The following is a 27453-nucleotide window of genomic DNA, read 5'->3' on the forward strand; positions in this document are numbered from 1 at the left end:
ACGATTCACCTATCCTGTGAAAGCTCCGAAGGAACTTTTCAACCCCTCCTCGCCACACCTGTCTGCCTTCGACGGACCCCAGGCCTGTCGGCTCGCCAGTTCTCTTCGTGTCGTTCGGCCGGAAAGTCATCGGTTCGAATACCGTACTAGTGAGTGCACTAATACCCGAACTCGAATTAATATAACATCTCGAACCCGTGCCCTTTCGGGGCGCTTAGCACCTGTTGAAAGTACGAGCAAGCGACAGACCCTAATTTCCGCTCCGCTCTTTCAAAAGTTTGTGTAACGTAAATTTTATGTATTATTTCATCGCAAAAGTGCTTTGTTTTGTGTTGTGTTTATATTGTTTTATTTTACTTAAATTTGCATGATGAAAATAGTCAACTGTTTACTTTGTTTTATTAAAATTAAACACTTGAATAATCCACTTTATTTTTTAGTTTTAATTTGTACCAGAAGATGAAAAAAATTGTCTTTTTCGAAACTAGTCGTAAATAAAAATAAAACTCGATAAAGTGGATTATTCAAGTGTTTAATTTTAATAAATAATCATGTCATTCCACAAAGTTAATGTCGAATCAATAAATGTTTACTTTGTATTTACGAAATCGTTTTTTTTTTGTTAACATGTGTAGATTGAGTTCATGACTAAATTAAAACGCACGTTGCATAATGTATTAATAATTATCGTCGTAATAACTTTAAAATTTATATTTATTTTTGATTTATCTTTAGATTAAATATATTTGATGGAATGTATCAAATATTTATTATTCTACGATTGCTATTTTTTTTAAAATTTTGTATTACACTTTTGTCTTGCTTATTATGTACCTACACGGTTTGTTAACCTTTATAAAAAGAATAACAATAATTTAGGGTTATGTGATCATTACATTGGAAAAGTATGAAATATTTTATGGATATATAGTAAATATATGTATATATGGGCCTAGGCAGATATTGAACCATACAAAATAGTGGCAAACGTGCTTTTCAATAGAAACCAATATATTTATTATATTTAGTAATTTTGACGGTATAATTTCTACCGTTTTTTAATCATTTTTGGCCAATAAATGTCAAGTATCCATCTACCTTAGTAGACATTTTTTAACGTTTTTATAAAATGCTACGAATGTGCTAATTTGGAAAATTATAGCCAATAATATAATTGAATGACGGACGAATGTCGACAAAGAGGCATCCTTGCTAAATTTCTAATCATGAAATGGCAATTGTGAAAATTTGACAGCGTCATTTTTTCAATTTGGGCAGGTTCGTGACTTTTATATTGGACGAAGTTCCGTTTACTTAGGATTGTTGCGGCTGTAGATTTTTATTCTCGAATTTTATTATTTCATCCTTATTTTCACGTATACTTTGTGACTAATCTTAAAATTGTTGTATCTTTATGATCTGCCAGACCTTCTCGTTTTAAAATATTTTTGCGGTTTGGGTTTGTACCAATGCTATAATTACGTTTTCCTTATGACAAATCAGGTAATAATCTTATCGAAAGGTTTGAATATATACGCTGCTTATATTAAATAACGTCTAATATTCACCTCGTACGGAATATTACTTATAACTAATTAACGTATAATTTATTTTACTAATATGTACAACTTTGTATTTTTAATAGATGCTTTATAGAATTGTAACTTAATTTTATCTCGATGTTAGCAAAACTTTGTATCAAATAATGTTATAAAAATATTATAATTTTCCATATTTTAAAGAAAAAATGTTGTATGCACCTTTTTTGACTTCCCTTAAAATTTCAAGAACCATAGTACGGTTTAGTTACCAGCTTTAGTTACCGGCTACTATAATCTTTGGTTACCGGCTTCTATAATATTTGGTTACCGGCTACTATAATCATTGGTTACCGGCTACTATAATCTTTGCTTACCGGCTACTATAATCTTTGCTTACCGGCTACTATAGTCTTTGGTTACAGGCTACTATAAATTGAGTCCTAGATTCAATTCCAGGCCAAGTCGATAAAAGTCTAGCCGGTAATTTATTTATTCAAATAATATTTATCGGCCTACGTAGTGTAATGGTCAGCACGCTCGACTACCGTACTAGAGGTCCCGGGTTCGATTCCCAGGGGGTCAGTTAAATATAAGTGATATTTTCACTCTAATATTTATTCAATGCTTCCCTGGACTGGTACCTGAAGCGGAGGGCTAATCAACTTTCCTTCATGTGTTAACGATCAAGATAACATTGCGTTTATATGATGCAGAGCCCTATGCAGCATCGGGTGGGGATAAGGGTGCGAAGAAGATGAAGATTACTTATTGAAATTACAATTTGCGGTCATATTTCCAATTCTTATAGGACCAATAGTAAATTTCCTAATATTGAGTATGTCTTTTGACTATTTAGTAAATAATATTTTCTTTGTGTATTTACTTAAATAAACTAAAAAAATACACTTTGTCAGGACAGATAGATGCTTGCTATGTTTTTTTTTATTAAAAATGTTTTTTTTTATGAATGATCATATGAGCCAAGGAATATATAATGTGTACGTATACGCAAAATAGACTTGTACATTTTATAAACAAACGAAATGCTCTATTGATTCGTACCTACATGTTTGGTATTCACATTAGCACCTTTAAAACGACCGAATTGGCATAATTTTGGAAATCGTAACACGTTTAGCGTTGCCATCATGTGATGTTGTCTTACCAATCATTTGCATACCTAAGTACCTCAGTAGATACTATCACACTATACCTAACCAATAAATGCTACAACATATCTATATACCACGTGTGGCTGAATCAATGAAAAAACAACATTAAGTATTTACATTTACAACATTTTGAGTGTGTCCAAATACTTGTTCACAAATGTTATCTCCAATTATAGTTATTTTTAGAGTTATTTTTCATATTATTTTTTGACATCTCAACATAGATGAAGAAGAATAAGAAAGTCTGGGCATTTACGGGGGCTTAAGAATTTCATAGGCTGATTTAAGTGATCATTTTACACACGTGTAACATTCACCAATTCTACCCATGATTGACAACCACACTTCTGAATCGAAGGGCTGACCACCTTTCCTTTATGTGCTAACGATCAAGATAACACTGCGTTTATATGATGCAGTGCCTATGCACCAGTGAGTGCGGATGAGGGTTTGAAGAAGTAGGTAAGTCAGGATATGAAAATTTGGTTGTTAGGGCACTTTTGCACTGACGGCCTCAAATAACTTATTCGGCTCTCATTGTAGTCGCATGTTTAACTCTACCTTCGATTCTTCATCATTCACGACTGAGAAACGAGTTTGTGAATAAAATGTCGAGTATTTCTCGCGGTCTCTTTACGCTGTGTTTAACAGACATAAAATTTTACGTGAGTGCATTTCGGTACCCGCAACACGATGCACTTTTACTGGCTGTATTATTTATGAAAGCCTTTGGCACTCCATCATTTATCTCTCCCCGACGAAAATAAACATTAATCACCTTACAATGTTGATGATTTACGATCTCGATTTTTAAGGGAAAATGCCTTCATTATTCTGTCATTATGTGAAGGTGATAATCAAATATGTGGGTGGGACAAATCAAATGATTAGCAATCGAGTTAGCTTTAGAATTAAATATTTTATTCGATTATTAGGATGACTTGAAATACTTCCTAAAGTAATCTACTGAAAAAATACAAAAATACTTGTGGGAATACAACGCGAACACAGAATTCAATCATCACCCGCCCGATTTTTTTAAAGAATTTGTTTTAGATATTTTTTGTGCTTTATATTCATATATTGAAAACATATTTTTACATATTTATTTAACTCCTTTCATTTGAATAACTTTTTTCTTTTGAAAAACGTTTACATAATTATTTCGAAGAAAAACTTATTTAATAAATTTTAAGAATAAAATCAATTACGTGTATAAAGAAAAAATTAAGTTGCGACTTAACAAATACTGTGCTTTAATGCACCAACGGTAGCACGATGGATAAGCACCTCACCAAATACCACAATTCTCCAGTTATATACAATACCTTCGAGCAGTCAGTAATTTTTTAAACTGATACATAATGTCATTCAACAAAATAGTTTTTTTTTCATAAAGATTAGCATTCTTAGCCGTCATTTTTTTCTGATTTGTTAAAAATAGTATTATTTTTTAAATGTTTGAAAAAAACTGCCACGCTTTGCAATTTATTTATTTATAGGACATAAATCGTTCCCGTACTCGGTTTATTTACCAGTCTATAAATTAGGCATGTCAAAACAAAACCTTTGAAAGAATCACATCCCGCTCATCCAGGTTTTTTATGCGTATATATCCCATCGCGGATTTAGACATGATCTCATATCTCGGCTAACACTTCATTAACCCATCATGTACCAACCAAATAAAAAGTGTTACAATCTCACAGGGGTGCAAACAATAACGTTACACCAATCCATTAATTCAGTATTTATTGTCGATATATCAACGGGGACGAATAACTTTGTGGGAAATAAATGTCATAATTTTCCCATTTTAAAAAGGTTTTATTTAGCAGAGACCCTTTTATTAATATGTATGCAAAATCCTTACCGAATGTTTTTTTTATATATGTACAGTAAATAGGTTTGTCCGCCTCCGTAGTGTAAGGACAGCACGCTCAGCTACCGTACTGGAGGTCCCGGGTTCCATTCCCAAGGTGATGTTTCACTGGGTAGACGCTCAAGTGCTAAACTGGCGTTGCGGGTTCGATTCTCGCCAATTCCAAATAGAATTCAAGAAACATTTTTTTTCAACTGCTCTGAGTGTTTGTAATGTATTTTCCACATCTACTTTCCTCTAAAATAGGGGCTTTGCGGGTTATTTCTTTTAAAAATATTGTACTATACTTGTTATTCTACTGTTTTGTTTACCATTTGGTTTAAAGTGAGTTAGTTGCTAGTAAATAGATGTTGCCCTATCAATTTATTAAAAATAGAGGAGTACATGTTATCTGAAAATCAAATGGTTCTGGGAAAAGTAAATCACAAACAACAACGAAAACGTACAATTTTATAAATTTATATATAGTTTATATTATAGTTATATTTGGATGAAAACACAATATTTTAAATGTAATCTTACTCGCGTTAACATTAATCTTTGTAATATCTAATACCCGTTATCATATTTCTACGACATAAGCGATGATAATGTTCTACTAATTTCCTATTTAGAAATTCCTTCTAGCATATTTAGTTACAGAAACATATAAATAATATTGCGCACTAATGCGTTTCTGTCATTTACTTACACCCAGATAGTATCATATTCACACATTTATTGTTTATTATTTTTAAATGAGCGCTTAACTTATTCAAATTAATTCAACGTCTCCAACACTTTACCTAATCAAGATGCATATTATTACATTTTTAGTGTGACTAAAAAGATTTTTATTCGATTTAGTTTATTAAAAATTAGACCTTGATCTACCTCCTTTTGTGTGATCGTGATGTTAATATAAATTTATTTTTAAGAAGCAACTCATTAATGGGTTATATGCATAATTTTAATTACCCTTTAAAGTAATATGATTTCAGTTTAATGTTTAGGCAAATTATTGTAGTTATTAAGCACTTTCCATTCATAAATATTATACAGAGTGATGCTCATGAGATGGTTATCTAAATTTTAGGTGTTTAGTTTTTTTAATATTATAATTACTCTCCGATTAAAATAATTGCATGTTTTATTTTTAATTTAATAACAGAGAAAATATATTAGCATATTTGAAAAAAGTTAATATGTAAGAGGATTATTCCACTTTTTTTTATTTTTCACGTTGAATATCTCATTAAATTAGAATGTAATAAAATAATAACTAAATAGTTTTTTTCCACATATATTTTATTTGACCAGTAACTGGTCGGTAGCGACGAAACGCAGTCACCGGTCCAATAAAATATATAGTTTTATTTTATTATATAAAATGCAGTTCCCCAAGAAATCTTAGTACAAAACTTAAATGTAATAAATTATATGTGTATTATTTCAATTATTGTCATTGCCTTTAGTTATTGCTCTTTCGATAATAAATATTATTTATGAATCATTTAACGTCTTAATATTAAGTTTATGCATATTCTCCTTAATTATTATATAGCCATCCATAAATATAATACAATATTAAATGTACAACTCAGTTATCCTGGAATACTATTTATAATTCGTCTTTTCTGCCGGCACATAAATGTATTTTTGCCTTTTTTTACGAGAATATATTTCCTTAACGACTTCCTTAGAATTCAAGATAAATCAATCTTTAATCTCGGAACGGTAAGTCAAAGCAACATGCAAGTTATTTAAAGACTTGCGAGCGCGTATTGTTAGTAAACCTATGCTAGTCAGTCGGTGACAAATCGCCGAGGATCGTGCCCGACCCGGCGGTATGTTGTTACATGCTTCTCTCAGTCTCCAACAACTGTCCTCCAGTCACCTTTATACGTCCGCCATGTGTGTTTGTGTTTAGTCCCAGTTGTCGTATGGTGTGGTTACAAGGATGGAAACAATTATTCATCGCCAGGGATTGGCTGATGATGGCGTATGACTGTTTGTATTTGACGCACCAGTGTGGATTCTACGTTAGTTTTATAATACTTCATACAGCACCGTAATATATGACAAAGTTATCATCTTATTTTTCATACTGTTATGTGCTTTTAAAAGTAAGCGTAATTACTTTTCTATTCAAAATAAAAGCATTTGAGGTAATACAAACACTAACATATATCTTTGTTTTATGTTTTTACTATTCTTTGCTCTTGAATAGTGTATAATGAAATATGTAATTACTTGTTTTTCGAATAGCATATAAGAATCTTACAATCAACAAAACAATATTTTTTTCTATTGTGCGCTTGAAAAGTATATAAAAGTAATTTGTTTTGAACAGTGTAACAAGATTTCACATACTTAGTTGATTACTGCCACCAAAGTATTCAGCTGTCAAAAAATCTACATCCTTTCCACGTTACCGGAACATTATTTACGTGAGATTTTTCTTAATCATTTTTAAAGTGCTGATAAAAGTTTACGAATACGTAAAATACATTTTAAAAGTGTCACAGAATTTTGCTTTTGATTGGATGGTAAATGAAGTTTTTCACACACAGAAACGGCATTCGTTTTAGTCCTTCTAAAATTGGCACTTTTCAGTGATGGTATGGACCATATCCGGCGAACTTGGCACTCTCGCGAGAGGCAAATTCTACGCACTGTTTAGGTGATTGTAAGGCCAGTTTCGTATTGTGAAGTGTTTCCACCAGCTGCAGTTACTAGTGATTGATCAATAAATGAGTTGACAATATGTTGCGGTGTGATAGCGGATCCGTCTTCGGAATGGACCGAGCATACATGTCGCTGAGAGCGAGAAAACCACCGAAGATCAATTTCACGGTAAATATTACATTGTGTAGTTTGTTGTATTATTACTAGTGAACCTCCTCTCCCCTTCTTTTCCCCGAAGAAATTGACGCACTTTACTATGTATATCCCTTAACAGAATTGTATGGAATTTCTAGAAAATTCTTAACTGCCTTTTTCCGACAAATTTTGTATTTATCATAAGATCAGTTATTATCGATAATTGACTTTCCATGGATAAACCAGCTTCTAGGAGAAGGATTGACCATATGGTATTTTTAATGCATTTACATTTACCATATTTGTAGTATATTCAAATGTATTATAATATACTTATTAGGAATAAAATGCCTTCACGTTTTATTTTCGCAAATGAATATGACTAAAACCGATTTGCTGAAATTTCATTGGCCATCCTGTGGAACCAAGTTATTGACTTTTTTAAAGTTCGTAAAGTCGTCAATGGTGCGCTAATTTTCATTGTTTATTTTGCAAATTTGTACAGCTATTGGTGTTGCTAACCACTGCGTATTTTATTAGCATTAATATTCTATATTACATTATGTGGTTCCCGGTTCCATTCCTGGTTGGGATGCCGTAAAAGAAAACATTATATTTATTACTACAATATGCTGCAGTTTTTCTAAGCTGTTATACGAAGCGTAAGACTGATAACCTCACGTCCACCTAATTAATAATTATTCTAGTGCTCTAAACCCCATTGCACGCGGACATGGTTACGGGAGAATGGTCTTAGTTACGTAATGTTTAATATTGTTACAACTTTTATGCATTTTAATCAATATTTAGAAAGAGTAGAAATATATTTTTTTGCTTTGATTCCGACCAATGCAATTTCTAGGCTTGCTTCAAATATATCGTGAAAACTTTGGATTTTTTGGTTTCTCAACAAAGATGAAGACGAGTATGGAAGTCTGGATATTTACAGGGCTTACGGCTTGTCATAGTCTGGTTTAAGTAATCACTTTATACACTTATAACATTCACAATTCTATCCATGATTACCAGTCACAGTACTCTAATTTTGGAAACTATATTTATGCTTCAATTGAACTTTCCCATGCTACTTCTTCGACACCGTATATTGTTAAACGTAAGTTTTTTCATGAAATTTTTATGACCTTCATGAAATATAGAGAGCTTTATGAAATTATGTTAGATTCTTCGCGAATTATTTTACATACTAGGAGACGCCTGAAAAAACCTTTTTCAGTTTTTATTAAACTTATTTACGTATTTTGACCGTTTTATTCATAATATTTTGATTACGTCCAAATCTTTGTTCATTAATTCTTGGTTTTGCCTCCACTTAGATATAAATACATCTTTAAGTGGAGACAAACCCAGAATTTGTGAACAAATATTTGGACACACTATTTGTTAATAAATATCATTTGATTTGACACAGTTACAGTTTCAGCCAACCGATATGATTGTATTAGCATTGTTTTCTAAGCTCATTCGAGTGGATATATTTTTCTATGACAAGACTTATTGCCTAACTACTATTCCATAGCTAACCTTCTATTACATGTTCTAGTAACTACTTATATGAGGCGGATCATATAGAAAGTCGTCTTACCCGCTTTCAGAGTGATACAGAGTTGGATTCGTCCCTTGAAAAGTCAGCTTTTAAAATGCTCTTGGTTTTAAAAAATATATAACACACATCACTGCATAACTCGTCGTATTAATTATGTTATTATTTAATATATAAAATTTATATATATGAAATAATGAAGGTATTCGGATTCTTAATATTCATTTTCATATGACGTAATTATCCGATTATCTACTCTTGTATCAAAACATGTGTAAAAAGTTACATAAATTAATTCAATACCCTCTTCATTTCAAATATTAAATTATTGATTTGAACTCAAATAATATAATTTTACGTGAATTTCTTTTAAATATAAAAGTCAATAAACATGTTACACAGTTTTTTTATCCTGTCCTATAGAATTTCCAAAAATGAATAAAGCACGTTTTGATATTAACCACCTCACATTTTGTTTTATACTCTTATTAACATAATAAAACCCTCATCCATTAATGTCTAAAGTATTTCAATTATGTATAACGTATTATATATGTACAATTTATTTCATAGCATATTTATAAATCAAGCAGTAATTTATCCTTTTCTGGGTCCCTACCATAACACCATGTAAATACACCATGATATAAACTCAAGTACCGAATTTATATTCCAAAAATAAAGCTCTTTTTATATCGGCAACTATCAACGGGCTCATTTATCTGTCGACATTAATTAAACTTTCCATTGACAGAAAATTCTCTAGTTTTCCAAGTTGTTGAGTATATTATATCTTTGTGTATATCGCGACGCGACACCACTGTGATAAATGCCGTATGTTTACAATTATATAATTATGACAATTTTTGTATTATGACCCTTTGGTAAAAAATTTAAAAATTTTATTATTTATTTTTTTTAACTTCGGTTCTCGATATCGAAGTGTTAATGTAGTTTCCTGCAATTTGTACATCATTTATCAGCGAATAATTTCAGAAACAGCAATAAAAAATATGCTGGAATTCGTATATCACTTGTAGGAAAAAAATTATCAAAATATTTACGTTTTGTGAACGAATTGCCAATATCTCACTTTTTTTCTTGATTAACATTTTTGCCGTACTTCGAAAAATTCCAACGAAATATTATTACGCTTTCAAATGTGAAAATTTTCATTGTCTAGTCTAATCATCGTTTTGAGATCCGCCCTCTTATGAATTTTTAATCAGCGAAGTTTTTTGATAATCCTAAGATTATATCATCACTTACATTTTTATCACCAAAGTAAATTTAATTTCACATGCAATATATTTTTTTCTTTTGAAAACTGCAATATCCCGGTGTGTTCTTTTCTTTATTGAAATCAATTATCGGAGACAAATGATGTGCATTCCCACGAAGCTTTTTATTAGGAGAGTTACAATACCATGTTTCAAAACCAACCAGTTGACTTTAGAAGAAAAGTAATTTATAGTATTCCTTTAGTCTCAATGACGGTTTAAAGTTAACTTTACTCTGAACAAATACACCTAAGGTGATCATCTGAAGTTTTATCACGTTCTCTTTAGCTCAACCGCCACCGCGAATAGTAATATAACTGGATACTCTGTAAAATAATATGCTGGTACATCCAAAGAGGATTCAAACATAATTAAACATGTAATTGACATCAACACCCAAAACATGTCACGAAATAATTACTGACGATCATAAACGTCGATTTTTTTATCAATACAAATTATTTTACAATTTATATTTGAAGCACTAACTTTGTGATTTTCCATTTTATAATTAAAATGTAACTTTGTTTTAAATTCACTATAAATATTTTATTATAACTTAATTAAAATGTCTACCGGTTTCGAAGCTAACCGCATCTTTATATTAATCAGTCTTGAAAAAGAAGCGGTTAGCTTCGAAACCGGTAGACATTATAATTAAGCTATAATAAAATATTTATAGTTATTTTAAACCAAAGTTACATTTTAATTACAAATTATTTTATTCGTCTTCACACTATTAAATTGGTTTAATTGTATGCAATGATAAGTCTCTTCTGTAACGTTTGAGTACGCTTTAATTATGAATTATAATTTGCATTTAAGAAAAAAAAAACCTAAAAAGGTTATTCATCATAAAATTATACAGCGCCCGCGGAAACCAAGAAATATACATTGTAATCATCATTGAAATATAAAAATTAAACACTTGTATAAGATCATTTCAAAGTTTATTTATGTTAACACGACTAGTTTCGAGAACAACAGATTTTATCTGTCGATGAGAACATCTGTAGTTCTTGGAACTTCTCGTGTTTTCATTAATAACCTCAAACAAATCGCAAAAAATTGTCTAATGCAAGTGCTTAAGTATTTTATTTAAATCATCAAGTTATTTCACAAGGTTACCATTAATATATTCATTTATATATTCGTACGTGGAGTAGTTACCTCAAAATCCTTCTTAAAATTTATTTGAGTCATAACTGCAGTCATATTGTAATGCATTTATGGCCTTAGACTCACAGTACTTGAAACTCAGTTTGCATCGAGTCTCGCTCCAACTTTGTAATCCAAGCACAAGTTAGAATGTCGTAATAGTTGGCGTTTTTCCTGCGATTCATACCATGTACCTACTCGTATCTGACCGAGTCCATTGCGAGTCATACCTTCTTTGTAAAGTGTACACCTCACTATTTACTAAACACTCGAGTAACTGTTTTTTTTAAACAACCGCCCAATTGTTTTCAAACTCGTGAAACTATTCGCTTTCAGAATGAACGACGACATGAAATCGCCTTATTTGTTCCGGTAGTAGGTAGTTAGTGACATTAGTATGTTTTACACTTGTTTAAATTCATATGGTCTTACATCAATTTAATTTTCTTCGACACAAACCCGCGTCGATACTATTTATATAATTATATAAATAGTATCAATGCGGTTTCATATTTATATAGTTAGACACGCCATTAATATACTTAGACAGGTGCTGTGGCGTAGTTGGGTAGACGCTCGACTGCGAAACTGACATCACGGCTTCAATTGCAAAATGAATCCTAAATGTATTTATTTTCAATTAGTCTGGGTGTTTGTGATGTATTTTTCACATTCATACCTACCTGCACACCAGCCTCTAAAATAGAGGCTTTGCAAGTAATTCCTTTAAAAAAAATAGTAATTTTGTATTAAACATGTTAATCCACTTTGTTTTGATATATATATATATATATATATATATATATATATATATATATATATATATATATATATATATATATATATATATATATATATATATATATATATATATATATATATATATATATATATATATATATATATATATATATATATATATATATATATATATATATTATGAAATATAAATTTATTGAATTATTATAGAGTCAGCTATGGTCGTTCCACTCATTTCTACGTATTCTTATTGCTTTACAATAAAGTTATTCATTTATTTTATTTAGTATATTTGTATTACTAGACTGAGAGTATGCGGGTGCCTCATTTGCATTTTTCAATATGTACTAAGAAGAGACTATCTCACTTCTGGTGTGAGCATGATTGTTTTAATTTACTTCAATTATTTAAATACCGTGTGAGAACATTATTCATGAATGAATATGAGTCATACACTTACTATTAACTGCTACAAGGCGAATTCATTTCGATCTCGTTTTAAATTCTCTTAACCGTGACATGTTTTTGGTAAACTAGAAAATACGAACATTTCACATTCAGCTTTGATATTTTATCGACCGGCAATACGCTTTTTTTTCTCCGAAATTTCTTTTGACTGACAAACTATGGCCCGTCATAATTCCACACCTCCGTTGATTACAGTTTTCTCCTGAATACCATTCTGCTAGTCCAATACTGGACACATCGTTTTAGCTAATAATAATCAATATATTATTAAATAAAACACTTGTTTTTTGCCACTTGAGTTTATTTTCGTGACAACTTGTTTCGAAAGCTAAGCTTCCGTCTTCAGGTCTAAATGTAAACTGTTAATGTAATATTTAGACCTGAATATGGAAGCTTAGCTTCCGAAACTAGCCGTCATAAAAATAAACTCAAGTGGTAAAAAAACAAGTGTTTTCTTAATATATCATCATGTCTCACCACAAAGTAAATGCCGAAACAATAAATAAAGTAATAATCAATATGATTTTGCTTTTAAAAGCGCGGATAAAATCGAAAGGAATAAAAACGATTCATGTACCATGCTTAGATTCGTAAACTAAAACCCTTAAAAACTTCTTCTTGGTGTAGGCCTGTGGCCTGTTTTTAAGAGGGATTAGCCTCCTGCGAGGTCGATTCCTAGCTGTCGGTCCATCTCTTTGGTGGTCTGCCCTTAAAAACTTAACGTTTAAAATGCATTCGTCGAAAAGAAGCCTTCCAATGAAGAATACATTTCAAATTCAATCATTATGATATATTTTTGTAAAATTCTAATTTATTTACATAAATATGTAAGTGAGGACTGTCAGAGATGTACGTACATATATGGAGACTAGTTTTGGGCATGTTCGATTTAACTAATTACGTGACACATTTTTAATATATCGCTCACTCATTTCAACAACGTCGCATATTAAAAAACTTGATTTTTACGGATATAGTTTTTGAAGTTTAAAAATATAATAAAATGTATTAAAAATAAATATCAAGCAACTAATTGTACAACAGATCTTGGGTAAAACCTGAATGTTTTTTCTCCATTTGAGAAATATTTAGTATATTTTAAAAAATAATTAAACAATACCGTTTCTTCAAAATGCAAAAACAACACTTTCTGCCCAGTAGCGGGTAGATATTAAGTTAAAAATACGCCGCTTTTGCTGTGATATAGTACATTTTCTTGGCATTCCGAAAACATGCACAACTGAAAATTTACGATTTTTGATATACGACGTTGTTGAAAGGAGTGAGCGGTATGTTTATATTTATATATCAAGCTTTGAAGTTAGCGTAAATAGCTAATTTATTCGTTAAAATGGCAAAACCACACCGCTTATGTCACTCTTAATCAGAATCAGTTAAGCTTTGTTGTAATGAGCGATTTTTATCATTCTTTTTGGATGCTTCGCGCGAAATATGAATGTTTACCGAAACGCTTCTTCTCTCCCACTAACTCGATTTTTTTATTAAATTCAAAGTCCCCATTCGAATTCCGAGCGCCTACATGCCTCTTATTATCTTTATTTCTTGGAAACAAGCTATTTGTGCCAGAGATTTGTGTTTTTACTTATTTTTTTTCAAACTACTTTAGCGTTGATCGACAAAATCAGGCGTGATTTACAATCCTGAAAGAGTAATAGCTATTTATTTTCTTTTTTTTTCCTTTAAAAAATATACACAAAGTACATTTTGTTTGTTTTACATACAGGTTTTTACAACAACAACAAAAGATTTTGTTATAATTTTCTAGAATTAGACACCTCTTTGTTGTAGTTTTTACAACTTGGATTTATTTTCATGGAGCAGTAAATATTTTTTTAATCTTAGATTTATTTTAATAATATCTATATTTTTTTCACTCCCTACATACCCATAACTCAATGTTAATCGTTAATTAATTAAATATAGATAATAAATAAATCAAATTAAATTTTAGGGTAATGTATTCAAAAAAATATATAATGTGACGCGTTTCGTCTTATCAAGTCATTATCAAAATCATTGTGTTCGATTATGTCTTGATAAGACGAAACACGTCACATCGTATATCATTAAATATATGTAAATAAAAGTAGAATCCAATCCAATAACCTTTTTTAATTTTGAATATATAACCCGAAAATTCAAATGGAATTCTACCAGCTGTCTGCATTTACAATAAATAAATCAATTTATGTCGAATTTAAATATAAATATCTTTTTTTACATCATATCAACAATAGTATGGATATAAGAAATGTAATACAATATTTCATATCATTTTTTGCACTTACCTCATATATATCGTAGTCATACAGGAAAAAGTGATCAAGTGCATTTTTTACAAAAAACATGATCATTGACTATTTGATATCTTACTAGCTAAATATTGCCCTGAAAATAATTCCAAAAGATTTTATAATTGGAAGTATAATATTTGGACTTTTTAAAAATGACTATCTGCATTGACGTTTATTTTCTTGCCAAGCAGAAGTGACTTAAATGGCCCTCCTGAAGATTTTTCGTTTTGTTAGTTGGTCACTTTTTCCTGTACGACTTCGATATGGTACATACATTAATAATATCTCAAGCATAGATGAACGCTATAACAGCCCCTGGGTAAATAATTAGACCCTCCTTGATTTTTGTCATTTTCTTTTTTAACTGAATTTTTATTTTGATTCATCGACCACTCACATACTGGATATAAAAATCTTAAACTATTTTTCTGTACAACATGTACATAGTTCAACTAAAAAACAATAAATATATCTTTTTTTTTTTAAATCTGTTCCTCGAAAAGTTAATATACTGATGAAATAAAGATGTGTTAAATAAATTCTCGGTTAATTCACGTAAATTCCCTCATAAATACCCGATGAGCACATCCGAAGAGAAGAGTGCTCATCGATAAATACCCGATAAATTCCCATAAACGCCCGCATTAATTCCCGCTAGGCTCATATATATACTCCTACTCGACTATCTGTGAAAGCACCACTCATTCGCAGTATTATTCACGAAAAACCTATGACCCAATCAATTATTATAAGCATACAATATAATTTCGCCGTTAAAAGCTTTGATTGGTTCCGCGAAATGACAGCTTTTACAAAGGATTATACGTTCACCCGTTATATCTCATATTCGATTTATTTTTTTGTTACATTCGTCGGTTGTTCCTATTCTTATTCGGATATTTTCGTGGAAATACTATATTTAAAATTCTCATCGCGCAAACTCTTGTCAGAAAACATTTCGTTAATTTTCTTTTGTACTTGAACTCCTTTATTCTTTTCTGTAGAATCCATTTAAAATAAACAGCAGTTAGCATAACGCGTATGTTGCTTAAATGAAAAACTCATTCTCCACGGTAAACATGAACTGAACGGATGTTTGTAAAAATGGTTCTGGTAATATGCCTGCATGATACCGTTCTCTGTCAATTTTATTTTCACTTCCTGAAGGAAATTTCTGAGTACCACATCATAATGGAGTGTTGTTAGCTAATTGTGCAAGTGTTTATATTGTGGCGGTCGTTTTATCAATCTGCTTAATACGAATGCGGGGACTTGTGAGCTTAATGAACGGAATGTAAGCTACAATTGGTAGAAATGAATGGTGTTGCTATGACTGTCTGACCTTTTACAGAATACCAAACGCATGACTTTGTTATTTATACAATTGAAGAATTTTATATAAAACGCGTTTGCAGCTCCATTATTATGTACCCCCAACTATACAATCTTCCAACTCTAACGCGTTATTTCTTCACAATAAAAAGCGTGTTATTACCAAATTAGACGGTTTACACCGATATAATATTAATATTTTCGATAGCTAAAGGTCACTAAAGAGTAAACTGTATAAATTATACGTCCTTAGTGCCTTGGGAGTATATTATACGCAAACATTTAGTGCTGTTATATAAAGGTCAATCGCACAATGCGAATCATAGTTTAGAAAGGTACCATATTAACGATTGTTGCCACACTAAAACAACGTGTTTTGCAACATCATTATCAATTTCAATTCTTTCGAAGTGATCCCGTGACCCTTCGAAACTGTGCGAATTATATTCGTAGCATTTTTTCTGTAGATTTTTTTCCTTTACTATCAATGAAATGAGCATCTCACGTTTTTCATATATGTACACTTATGTACACATGACATCTTATGTTTATTTGATCGTTTGTTTAATACGCTCTACCCTCGTTCTCGACGTCTTCCTCTTTATGGACCCAATATGTTCAACTTTGCACTCCAATGACCCTATTTCGGGTTCAAATAGATTATCAAATGAACCCGCGTTCATGTCTCGTCAAATAAGTCCCAATCACATTTCGAATAGTTTCAACGAGATGTATTTGGGAGTTTGGATGTACCCGTCATTATATTTGTCAATATTCCTCTCAGGAATACTCGCTACTTAACAAATCAACGGAAGTCACTTTGTGGTAATATCTATCCGTTTTGAAACTTAACATTACTTTACAAATACTACTTACTATTAAACTATATTATGACACACGTTTCGATGCACTCAACATCATTATACGGCGTTTAATAATCATGTCAATATTTCCTTTATTAATTAGTGATTTTACCAAGTATGATAAATATTATATATCAATAAAAAAAAATAGGTCAAAAAACTCGTTTCGGTTAAATTTTAATTTATATAGGAGGTTTTTTTTACAATGAAATATGTTTTTAATAGCTGCGGTATTTGTTGCTTGTTTTCGCAACAATATTTATTGAAGTTTATCTCTTATGCTTGTTTACTTTATTTCATAACTGGTATTACTAAAAATAATTTCTGGAGTTACGGACAACCAGAGTATTGAATAATTGTATGAGTTCGTGTTCAATGTTCGCAGTTTTTTAGGTCGTGCATTTATCTAGGGAATGCAATACCTATTCAGGGAATGACAGTATGATGAGTCAGTTTAACCTGACACCTTTCAGACAAGTTTTTTTGTGTGTTCCCATACGAATTTTCGAAGAATGGAGTAGACTCTTTGAACAATGATTAAAGAAAACACTTCGTTTTTTACCACTTGAGTTTTATTATAGACTACATGTTTCAGAAGTTAAACTTCCATCATTCAGGTCTGTATAATAACTAAAATATAAAATATAAAATTGTTCTATAAATAAGGAGAGGGGAAAGTAAGGGGAAGGGGTTAGTCAAGGAACGGAGTTTGAAAACAAAGGAAAAATGGAAAGCAATGGCGAAGAATATTGAAACAATATATTATTTAATAAATTAATATTAGAATTCAGGTTTTTTTGTATTTCTAAATTTTCAAGATAATTCATAATTTGGCCTTTATATGGAACAAGGTGTAATAATTTTAATTTATGAGAGTGAAATGAGTGATTAGTATCTATTATATGATTTGCAAATTCCGAAAAATAATTACCAACAAGACCGCTATGATGTTCTTTAATTCTAATCTTTAAATTTCTCGCAGTTTGGCCAATATATTTTCTATCACAATCTCCACACGAAATTTCATAAACACCACTTTTTTGTAATAAATCAATTTTAGATTTTGAGTTATCTAGGATTTTATGTAAATTATTATTTGTATAATATGCAGGTTGGATATGGGAGGGTAAGATTTTCGAAAATTTGAAAAAAAACTCTTTGAACAGTTAAAAATTGGTGCGTTGAAATGGCGATTTTTATACAAACGATCTTAACCCAAAAATAAATCATTTGTGGGTAGTAAATGACATTACAATTACACAATGTGACTGATACGATTTATTTGCATTGAACACATTTCATAATGATATATTTACTACCCTTTTTCACATAATTAAAATTACAAACATTACGTTATAATGTCCAATAAACTACGATTCAAGCGGTTTGTCATCAGTTTCTTAGAGTGAATTTCAAGTAATGCCTTACATATAAATGTATGGTTTATTGTTTTATATTATGTTGAATTGAATTTTCATGAAACCAAAGGCTAAATATGTTTATATCAATTTCCATATCCCTATTTACTATGTCCGCATACATATTAGTACAATCGACCGTAAATTAACATCAAATGACGTGCTTATTTTTTTATCTACAGGTTATTCATCCCAAATACTTGAACCCACTTACTTTTAGTGAAATTGACTTAATGCCAGTTGAGCGCCACTAATATGAGTGCTATTTTTCTTGTCTAAACGATTATGACTAGTTTGTTCCACTTATTTATTAGGCAGTTAACTGTTTCGCTGTGGCCATTGTTTTATTTAATTTGGATGTTTTTTCGTATATTTCTTATTTCAGTGCTCCCCACATTCACGAGTCACGAGTTTCTCCCGAGAACAGACCATTGCTATGTTTGCTTCTAATTATATAAATTATTATTGTAATCGTTCTTCGTAGAAACTTCAATTTCGAATCAACACATCAGCTATTCCAATTACTCCTTTGTCTGTAACGAGCGTACAATGTTTCTGATGGTAGCTGAGATGTTTCTTTTTTTTTTAAATACTGCTTCTGAATTTTTATTAGGCATTGTTCACGACTCCGTTGACGTCAAGCTACAGCGGTGAAATATGGTCACAAATGGCAAGCAGGTCTTTATGGCTCGGAAATCAATAGAATAATTAAGACTTATCTCTAGCTAAGCGACAATTTTACCACTTATTAATCTAATGCTTATTCATTGATTAACTTTAAATTGCACCTTTCCATATTTTGTTAGTAAGGGTACGTGCAAAGGAGACCGTACTACATACGTCTCGTACATTCTCAAAAAACAATGTCCCTGTTTTCCAGGAAAACGTTTTTATATCCTTCAATATTATGCAATAAATATTGCATAATGTTGCTATATTTTTGCTTTCATGAAATTAATTCAGACATTGTATTTCCCTTATCACCAACGAAAGTTTGCCTTTGGATTTATTATCAATTGGCTTTGTATTGCTTACGTTTTACGTAATACCAATTCCCAATACGTCAAAAGGGATAATCTGTCGTCAGATTCGGGTAAGATAATTCCATATTGCATCACTGAGTAACTTAATTGATTTACAATACCTAATTTTACCGTATTGCGTAATATTACTCATTTGGTATTTTTCGATTTTAACATTTTAACATGACAGAAGAGTGTTATGTTTAACGTTTTCAAATATTACTGTTAAATATACCCATTATTTTCTTTTTTAATTAGTTGTTATTCCCCATTGACGATGTCCATATCTGTCAATTTCACGATTTTTCTAAAATCAGTCTTAGGAAACTGTCAATTCAATTCAGTTTTTATAACTTATGGTCCTGAATGAAACTTTTAGCCCTTTAAAAATAATAGAATTGTAACCAATGCCTTTTGTATTTTCATGCTTCAGTAATAATGTATTTAAATAACATATTTATAGGACTCCATTTAAATTTATATATTAAATATCAAAATGAAACACTGATTTTTAGAGTCCACTAAATTGTATTTTATTATTTAAAACACATCAAAATTTAATTTATAATTATTGATTCGCCTTCTTATATTATAGCATTAGATTAAAAATGCCACTATTTTTATGTGTTTTTAATAATAAAATACAATTTTATAGACTCTAAAAATCAGTGTTTGATTTTAATATTTAATGTATAAAATAAATAAAAAATACTAATTTTATATTTATGAGTATTGAAGTCGGTATAAACTCGCTACAAACCTCGAGAGTGTGTTGAAGAAAATAAGGGTATTTTTTCTCAATTTTCACTCCTAATTGATTCGTCAATATTCGGCCATCTCCGGCATTGTTCGCGCTTCCATTGTCGCTGATATCTCGCTGATAACAGCAGTCACTCTCAACGAACGATTGATTCACACTCCAAACGTAAAATACCACCAGCGTACTAGGTCGGGTGTGCAATTGGTAGTCGCCACTCGCCGAAAAGTTTTTCTTTTAAATTTGTGACGTGTGTTAAAAATAATTTAATTGTTATTGAATGTACGCGCTCGTGAAACAAAACCACGTTTTATTTTATATAAATAATATTTTCATGCATAAATTTGATATTATCTAAACATGTCTGAATTGAAAAATGACTTCTAAAACAGATAAACAGCAGTGTTTGCTCGTTATTATTAAATGACATTAAAATTATTAATGTCATTAATATTTTAATATTAATTTTAAAAAATGCTCGTTAGTTTACTGTTCACCTGGAGATGAAAACATCTGTAGTTTTCGAAACTAGTCGTGTGAAATGAAATAAAACTCATTAAGTGGTATTATACAAGTGTTGAATTTTTTTTAAATGATTAGTATTAGTATCAACAAATGTTTTTAATAAGAATAAACTTTTATTTACGACCCTAATCTTATCAAAGTGATTCAAAAATAATATTTTCGTTTGTTTGCTCGTTGTTTGTGGTCGCTCCAAGGGTCTTTATACAAATATTTACCTTTCTTTACGGGAAATGTATCGATTTTAGCCTTCAACGGTCATCCAATGTGTGCACGGTTTTGACATTGACTTCTATTGGTTCCATCAGCTTCCACGTTGTATAACTTTTCAATATTGTCCCAATCGGTTGACAGCTGTGAATAAATAAACAAGACAATGTTCGCCATGTTCAAACGTAAACATTCTTCGCGCAAACTCCATCGAAAACATTTGCTCAACCTTAAGGAGTCACAAAACAGTGTAAAAAGAGTGCAGTGCCCCGGTTGCGTTGTAATAAAGACGTGTACGAGTAATATTGAAAGTGATATAAAAGAGTAAATAGAGATAAACGTTTCTGTGTACGCGGTTGCACCTCGTTCTGTTGTGGGATCTCAATTTCTAGCAGTAATGGGAAATAAGATTATTTGATATTCAGTACAAATTGTATCATTCATCACTCTTCTCCACTTCATGGAAGTCCCTAAGAATATTCATAAAAAGAGTGCGAGAGAAATGCTGGACACGTTGTATGAAGCTTACTACAAGAAACTTCAAGCGTCTCTCAAGGTTCGAATAAATACTTTATTTAATGGTATTTTTAAGTTATCGAAATAGACACACCATGTTTTACTATTTTATGATACTTTTATTTTAATATTTACTATTTTTGCTTGAAATAAAAATATTAAAAAAACATTTACTTCAATGTTTACAAGATATCTGTGTTCTTATGTAATGATTAAAATTAGATTCTGATGGGAAAACGTCAGTTCTTTTAAGGAACGTCGATTTTCCAAATAATTTGATTTGCGGTTTGTAGCATGTATTTGAATATCAATAACATTGTGGTCACACCAATATACTTGCATCTACATCCGCTTACCAAATGCGTTTGTATGTTTTTTTTATGTGGTTATTGTAAATATTTAAGAAAAATAAAACATAATATCTCTCAATCATACTTATGTTACTTTAATATGTCGCTTTAAAAAAGAATGTTCATCATATGACAGACGAAATTAAAATGTTTTCGTTTGAATTTTTTATGTTTATTACCATTAAAAATGGACATAACGGTCAACGTTATCAATTCGAATCTCATAATGTCGTAAACATTCTACTTTTCGTTCTGCTTTTAATGACTTAATTTCACAATTAGCTTCACAACTAATTATTTTCGTAAGCCATCATTCGCTTTCTCTTTTCGTTCACGTAAATCACGGTTGTACGATCACTCTAGATAAGCATTTTTTCCTTAGTAAAGCTTTAACACTAACTAACTAACAATCACGTCGCTTCCCCGCAGGGGTTTTCAGAGAGAATATAACGCCACACCAGTCTGTATTTGCTAACAATCTTCGCCTCTTCCATGTTCATGCATCTCCTCATACATACCCACCGTTTATTCCGACTCCTGACCTGTCCACTTTCAAGTAATTGAAATCCTTGATAATGCCAAGTTTTCCTCGCTCTTCCTCTGCTTTTAATACCAACCACATTCGCCTCATAAATTCGTTTTACGATTCTTTATTCACTTATTACTACTAAAGCTTTTGGCTTCTTAATCGACAAAAAATTACAGCTTTATTAACTTCTTCACCTTCTTTCCATAGAACAATAAGCGACATAGAAGATTTTATACATATATGCTATGAGTCAGTGGCGTACGCGTGTGTTGTACAAATTCTATGCATGCGTCCACGATAACGGACGTTTTATTTAAATTTTCAAGTGTTTACTCCATAGATAAAGTTATATCGTGGTATGAGACGACTTAGTCAGGTACTATGAACACCGATAATCGAGGGTAGCATTTGAATCCTTGGACGAATAGAATGAATATCTATCAATATTTGATTGCTTTCTTCTGGGTTCTTCTATCAAGTGATATAATTATCTTTAACCTAACTTTATACTTTGTAAGTCAGTAGATCTTTCGGCTATATTGTCACAAATTGCATTCTTCCCGGAAACGCCTTAAATAAAGGCATTATCATTTAATTGACATGGTTTTTAAGACAACGACTAAATCGCCAATTTTGCACTTTAGCGCAGAACTTATTGCCCAGTAATGTCACCTCAAATTTGTAGAAGGAAATTCTCTTTAGACCTGTTTAACGACTGATACATACATTCACGACATTTTGTGTGTCCAAATCTGGGTTTCTCCATTCAGGAACTATTTTTACATTTTGACATCTCAACATGGATGAAGAGAATATTGAAGTTTGGGTGAATTTTACAGGTGTATCGAAATTGATCGCTTAAACCAGTCTATGACAGGTTTGGAAGCCCTGTAAGTACCCAGACTTCCATATTCTTCACCATAAATTTTGAGATGTCAAAATAATAAATTCATTAACTTGCAAATTTTATTTGATTATCTGACCTTATACGTTTACTACCTATTTCATATTTCGATTTCTATTCGAGCTCGAGCGTTTTTAGTTGAAATAATTTTTCAAATCGTTTTGTTTATTTAATGCAAAAGCCAATTATAATAGACACACCTTCATATATCTATTTTTTAATGGACAAAAGAAAATAAAACGTTTTACAATACGAATAATAATAGAACGTGCCGAAAAAAAAGACAAAACAAAATCACCAATAAACATCATCCTAAAGTCCATTTAATCTTCACATTCGTTTGGAAATGCCATACCTAGGCGAAACAATTCCCATAATATCGATTTTTATGTGTTTTTTTAATAAAATAAAATATTGGAAAAAAATTTAAAATATGTGTTTGATTTAAAATTTTATACATAAAATAAACATCACGTTATCCAATCCGAGAGGAATTGCGTAAATCTAGCAGTAGGTACTGAGATGGAACAAATCCACCACTCTTGATGGCCGTTCAGCAGATCAATCATTTTCCCTACAGGTAAATTGGTTCTGCACACAGAAAGAACAAATAAAATATAGAATACACTATCGTTTGGTTATTTTTGATTTAAAAAAAAATCAACGTAAATTGTTGTCCTAATTCTTTCCGTTTTATCCGAAGTCAAAATGGTCACGTACAGTAATAACGACGATGATAATGTTTATTATACGCATTTCCCGCCATTTTCGATCGGTTAAGCCAACCGATTTAAACACAATGGACATTGTCGCACATTAGCCCGATGCTAATCGCCGCAGTGTGGGTAATAGTATCGAGACTTAGTAGGGCGGGAGAAATCTACACTTTCCATTTTATTCTAACATCTTGCAGAAGGCAGAAGCAGTACCCAGTACCCAGTACCCAGTACCCTCGCAGCCATGTTTTCTGGCGGTCGTTAGACACGGCTCCATCCTCTCATCACGAGAGGGATATTCTAAATCCGGTATTCGTGATTCGCCGGCGACTCCTCACTGCATTCATTGTTCCGCCGCGACGGCGAAAACACAACGGCTTCTCCATATCGAATCTAACAAATTATCAAATCAAACGTACATTTTTTAAAGCCTTGTTTACTAATAAGAATATCGTGTTAAATCAAATAAATTTACATACAATGGTATGATGTGATGTTTTTCAAAATATTTGATTCAAACAATAATGAAACCACGAGTTTTGTTCATCCAAATTTGATAAATTATTCGTAAATTGCCTGGCATATAGCATTATTCGGTTTATTTACCTACTCTGAAGAATTTTGTGTAATTGTGTTTTTGAACTTTCATAATAAAATTGTTATTTTTTTATTATATGTGTGACTTTTATATCCTGTTTGACTTTATCTTAAAATTTTTGTAAATATGTGTGTTTGAAGTTTCCGTGCAATACAACATCCAAAACGCTTCTCTACGGAGAGAATCATGTAAGTTACATATGCTTAAAAAAATGTTAGTTGGTATTTTTGTATATTTATAAACCCATCCCATTTTGATTAAATCCTTATTAATTCAAATATGCATGGGTGTCTCGTCACGCCCTCCTACTGTCAATACGTCATACTTACATGACACCCATTTATGTTGCGTTCTTGATTCTCTACTTTTTTTTTATTTACCAGTCAATCAAATAGCGTTGGTAGAAAAAAAAACCTCCCAATATGCCTATACCATTGTAATTAAGGCTTTGCAATGATTATCAATCTCTGATCATTGTAAAATTGCTTCTTTAATCGATGGTTTCCGCCATAATAATCACACTTGTAACGGTCATCTTTTATGACCACTGTCTATAAAATCCATTAAACCTCTTTGATTTTTCGCTCTTCTACTTTTGATACTGATGATTTCAAAATCTCCGTTAGAATTAATCTCGTTTATTATGATTATCGGTCGTTCCGCCGACCAAATTTGTAATATGTGAGACCAAAAAAAACTTTTAAAACCACGTTTGACGCTTAAGCTATATACAATATGTAAAAGACGTTTATTTAAGTTCTGTAGTTTTTGAGAAAATGAAGTTTGATATTTCGTTGAGGGATGGTCATATCCAAAACCGTGTCATAGGTCATGTCAATGTTTGACAAAAATACGCTAAATCGGCGCTGAAATTAATAAAAAACTCACTTACCTGTAGTATGTGATTGTTTAATAAAGTAATACATTTATACATGTATAAGCTTTTGAAAAAAAAACAATTTTAATTGTTACTTCTAGTTTGAATGTTTGAATGACAAATACATAGATCGCCACATGGAAAAACGAAGAGAGTGAAAAAAATATTTGCATCTAAATAAATATATAATGGTATTTGGTACATTTAAAAATTATTTGAACAATATCCCATATCATTTTTAATCATACGACTCGAGTAGTATGCTTATTACGTAAACGCCTACGTGTCATCACATCGGTATGTAATCTTTTATATCCCTCCTTTTAATTTTCTTTTATTTATTTAATATGACTTCATTACTTATTGTTATTGAAGTAATTTATTTCAACCATCCGGGGTTACTCATCAATCCTCTTTTAGATCATTTCCTTTCCATTTCCTACACAAAAGGTCTTTTCAAGATTATGGACTGCACATTTTGTACGTTTGTTACATCGCTACCTTCTTACTTTAGTATTTATTTTACTGATTATAAATAAACTACTGTTTCTTAAAATACTACACACAAATACGTTCGTACAATATTATTCATATGTCCATGACAGTACTTTAAAAATTTAGTATGAAACATGTGTTTCTTGTATTTGGTTCGTTCATCTTGACATCGCACATTCTTAGGATTCCTAAGTACAGTTGATTAAAAAAAACGGTATTTGTTTTAACAGTGTTACTAGTAAATTGTAAAACATTTTAAAATTATTGCTTTAATTCATTTTAGTGTTTTTTTTCTCGTGGTATTCATTTTTGTGAATTAGATAATCATTGATGAAGTGTTATTTATCATATTAACTATTTTAGTTCATAGTTAATTAATATATTTTAAATAAAAGGTAATACATTTTTTTTATGTTTTCTCTATTATTATTTTTGATCATTTCCATATTTACTTATACTATTATATTATGTATCATGTTTCAAAGTATAATCAAGTTCTTTTTATTAAAGGCTGCACTTGTTAAAAATATACATCAATACATTTCCTCTTATTGTTTTTAAGCATTGCAAATAAACTTATATTGGTTCAATATTATTATTTATATTTTAATTATAACCCTAAAAATAAATTTTATAACTTTCACGAATATATTTTAATCTAAATACCTATTTTTCTTTGCTTAATAAAAAAGTAAAAAAATTGTCGTACGTAAACGCTCCATTATATTACATATTTGTTAAGATTTTCGTATAGATTCTAACAATGACGAAATAATTTTATGGGAGGGCAATATAAAAATCTTTATGCGTTGACGGTGCTTACGATATTACACCGGCTGGCTTAAGTATCACTTTAACACTTCAGGAACTTTCACCATTCTGCTCATGTTTATTTCTTCCATATCAATATATTTTACAAAAGTTGTACAAATAATTTCCAAATAACCATTAACATCCTAGATTCAAATTACATTAAGCGATATTTCTTGTCGAGTTAATTGAAATATATTTCCCCTTTTTGTATGCACCATTTATACCTCACTTTTTTCTGATTATGTCTCTTAATTTTACTATTTCTATTCCACAAAGAAATAAGCTTTACTAATTTGTTTGTTTTACAATTTTTTTAATAATATTAGTATTTAACCACTCACCGAGATTTTTTATGTCTACCGGTTTCGAGACGTACCCGTCTCTTCGCCAGGACAATCACTACCACAGCATGCAAACAATACAACTTCACTACCATAGCACTATTTACACACTTAAAACTACACAAAATGTCTAACACATGCGATTTTTTCATCACTAAAGGTTTCAGCTCAAACATGCGTTACGAGCCGAAGTTAAACATGCACTAGGGTTAAACATATTATTGAACCAGCTTATATTATAAGAAAACAAAA

General features: G+C 30.8%; 2 protein-coding genes across 3 annotated transcripts in view; one reads left to right on the top strand and one right to left on the bottom strand.

Annotated features, from left to right (window-relative positions):
* The window catches only part of Pus1 (Pseudouridine synthase 1), a 64799-nt gene extending 37406 nt beyond the window's left edge, over positions 1 to 27393 (bottom strand). The window contains exon 1 of one of the 2 annotated variants that reach the window (XM_088278099.1): positions 27202 to 27393. In XM_088278099.1, coding sequence (XP_088134225.1) covers positions 27202 to 27377 — 176 coding nt within the window. In that variant the 5' untranslated portion in view covers positions 27378 to 27393. The remainder of the gene's footprint in view (positions 1 to 27201) is intronic. The other variant, XM_088278097.1, reaches the window with a different exon arrangement.
* Positions 1 to 27453, top strand: part of loco (regulator of G protein signaling family member locomotion defects) — an 87082-nt gene that overhangs the window by 31217 nt on the left and 28412 nt on the right. The gene's annotated exons all lie outside the window — the stretch shown is intronic.

Source organism: Brachycentrus maculatus, unplaced genomic scaffold, assembly GCF_059751285.1.
Source record: "Brachycentrus maculatus isolate JH-2025_06_01 unplaced genomic scaffold, ASM5975128v1 h1tg000055l, whole genome shotgun sequence".
Lineage (NCBI taxonomy): Eukaryota > Metazoa > Arthropoda > Insecta > Trichoptera > Brachycentridae > Brachycentrus > Brachycentrus maculatus.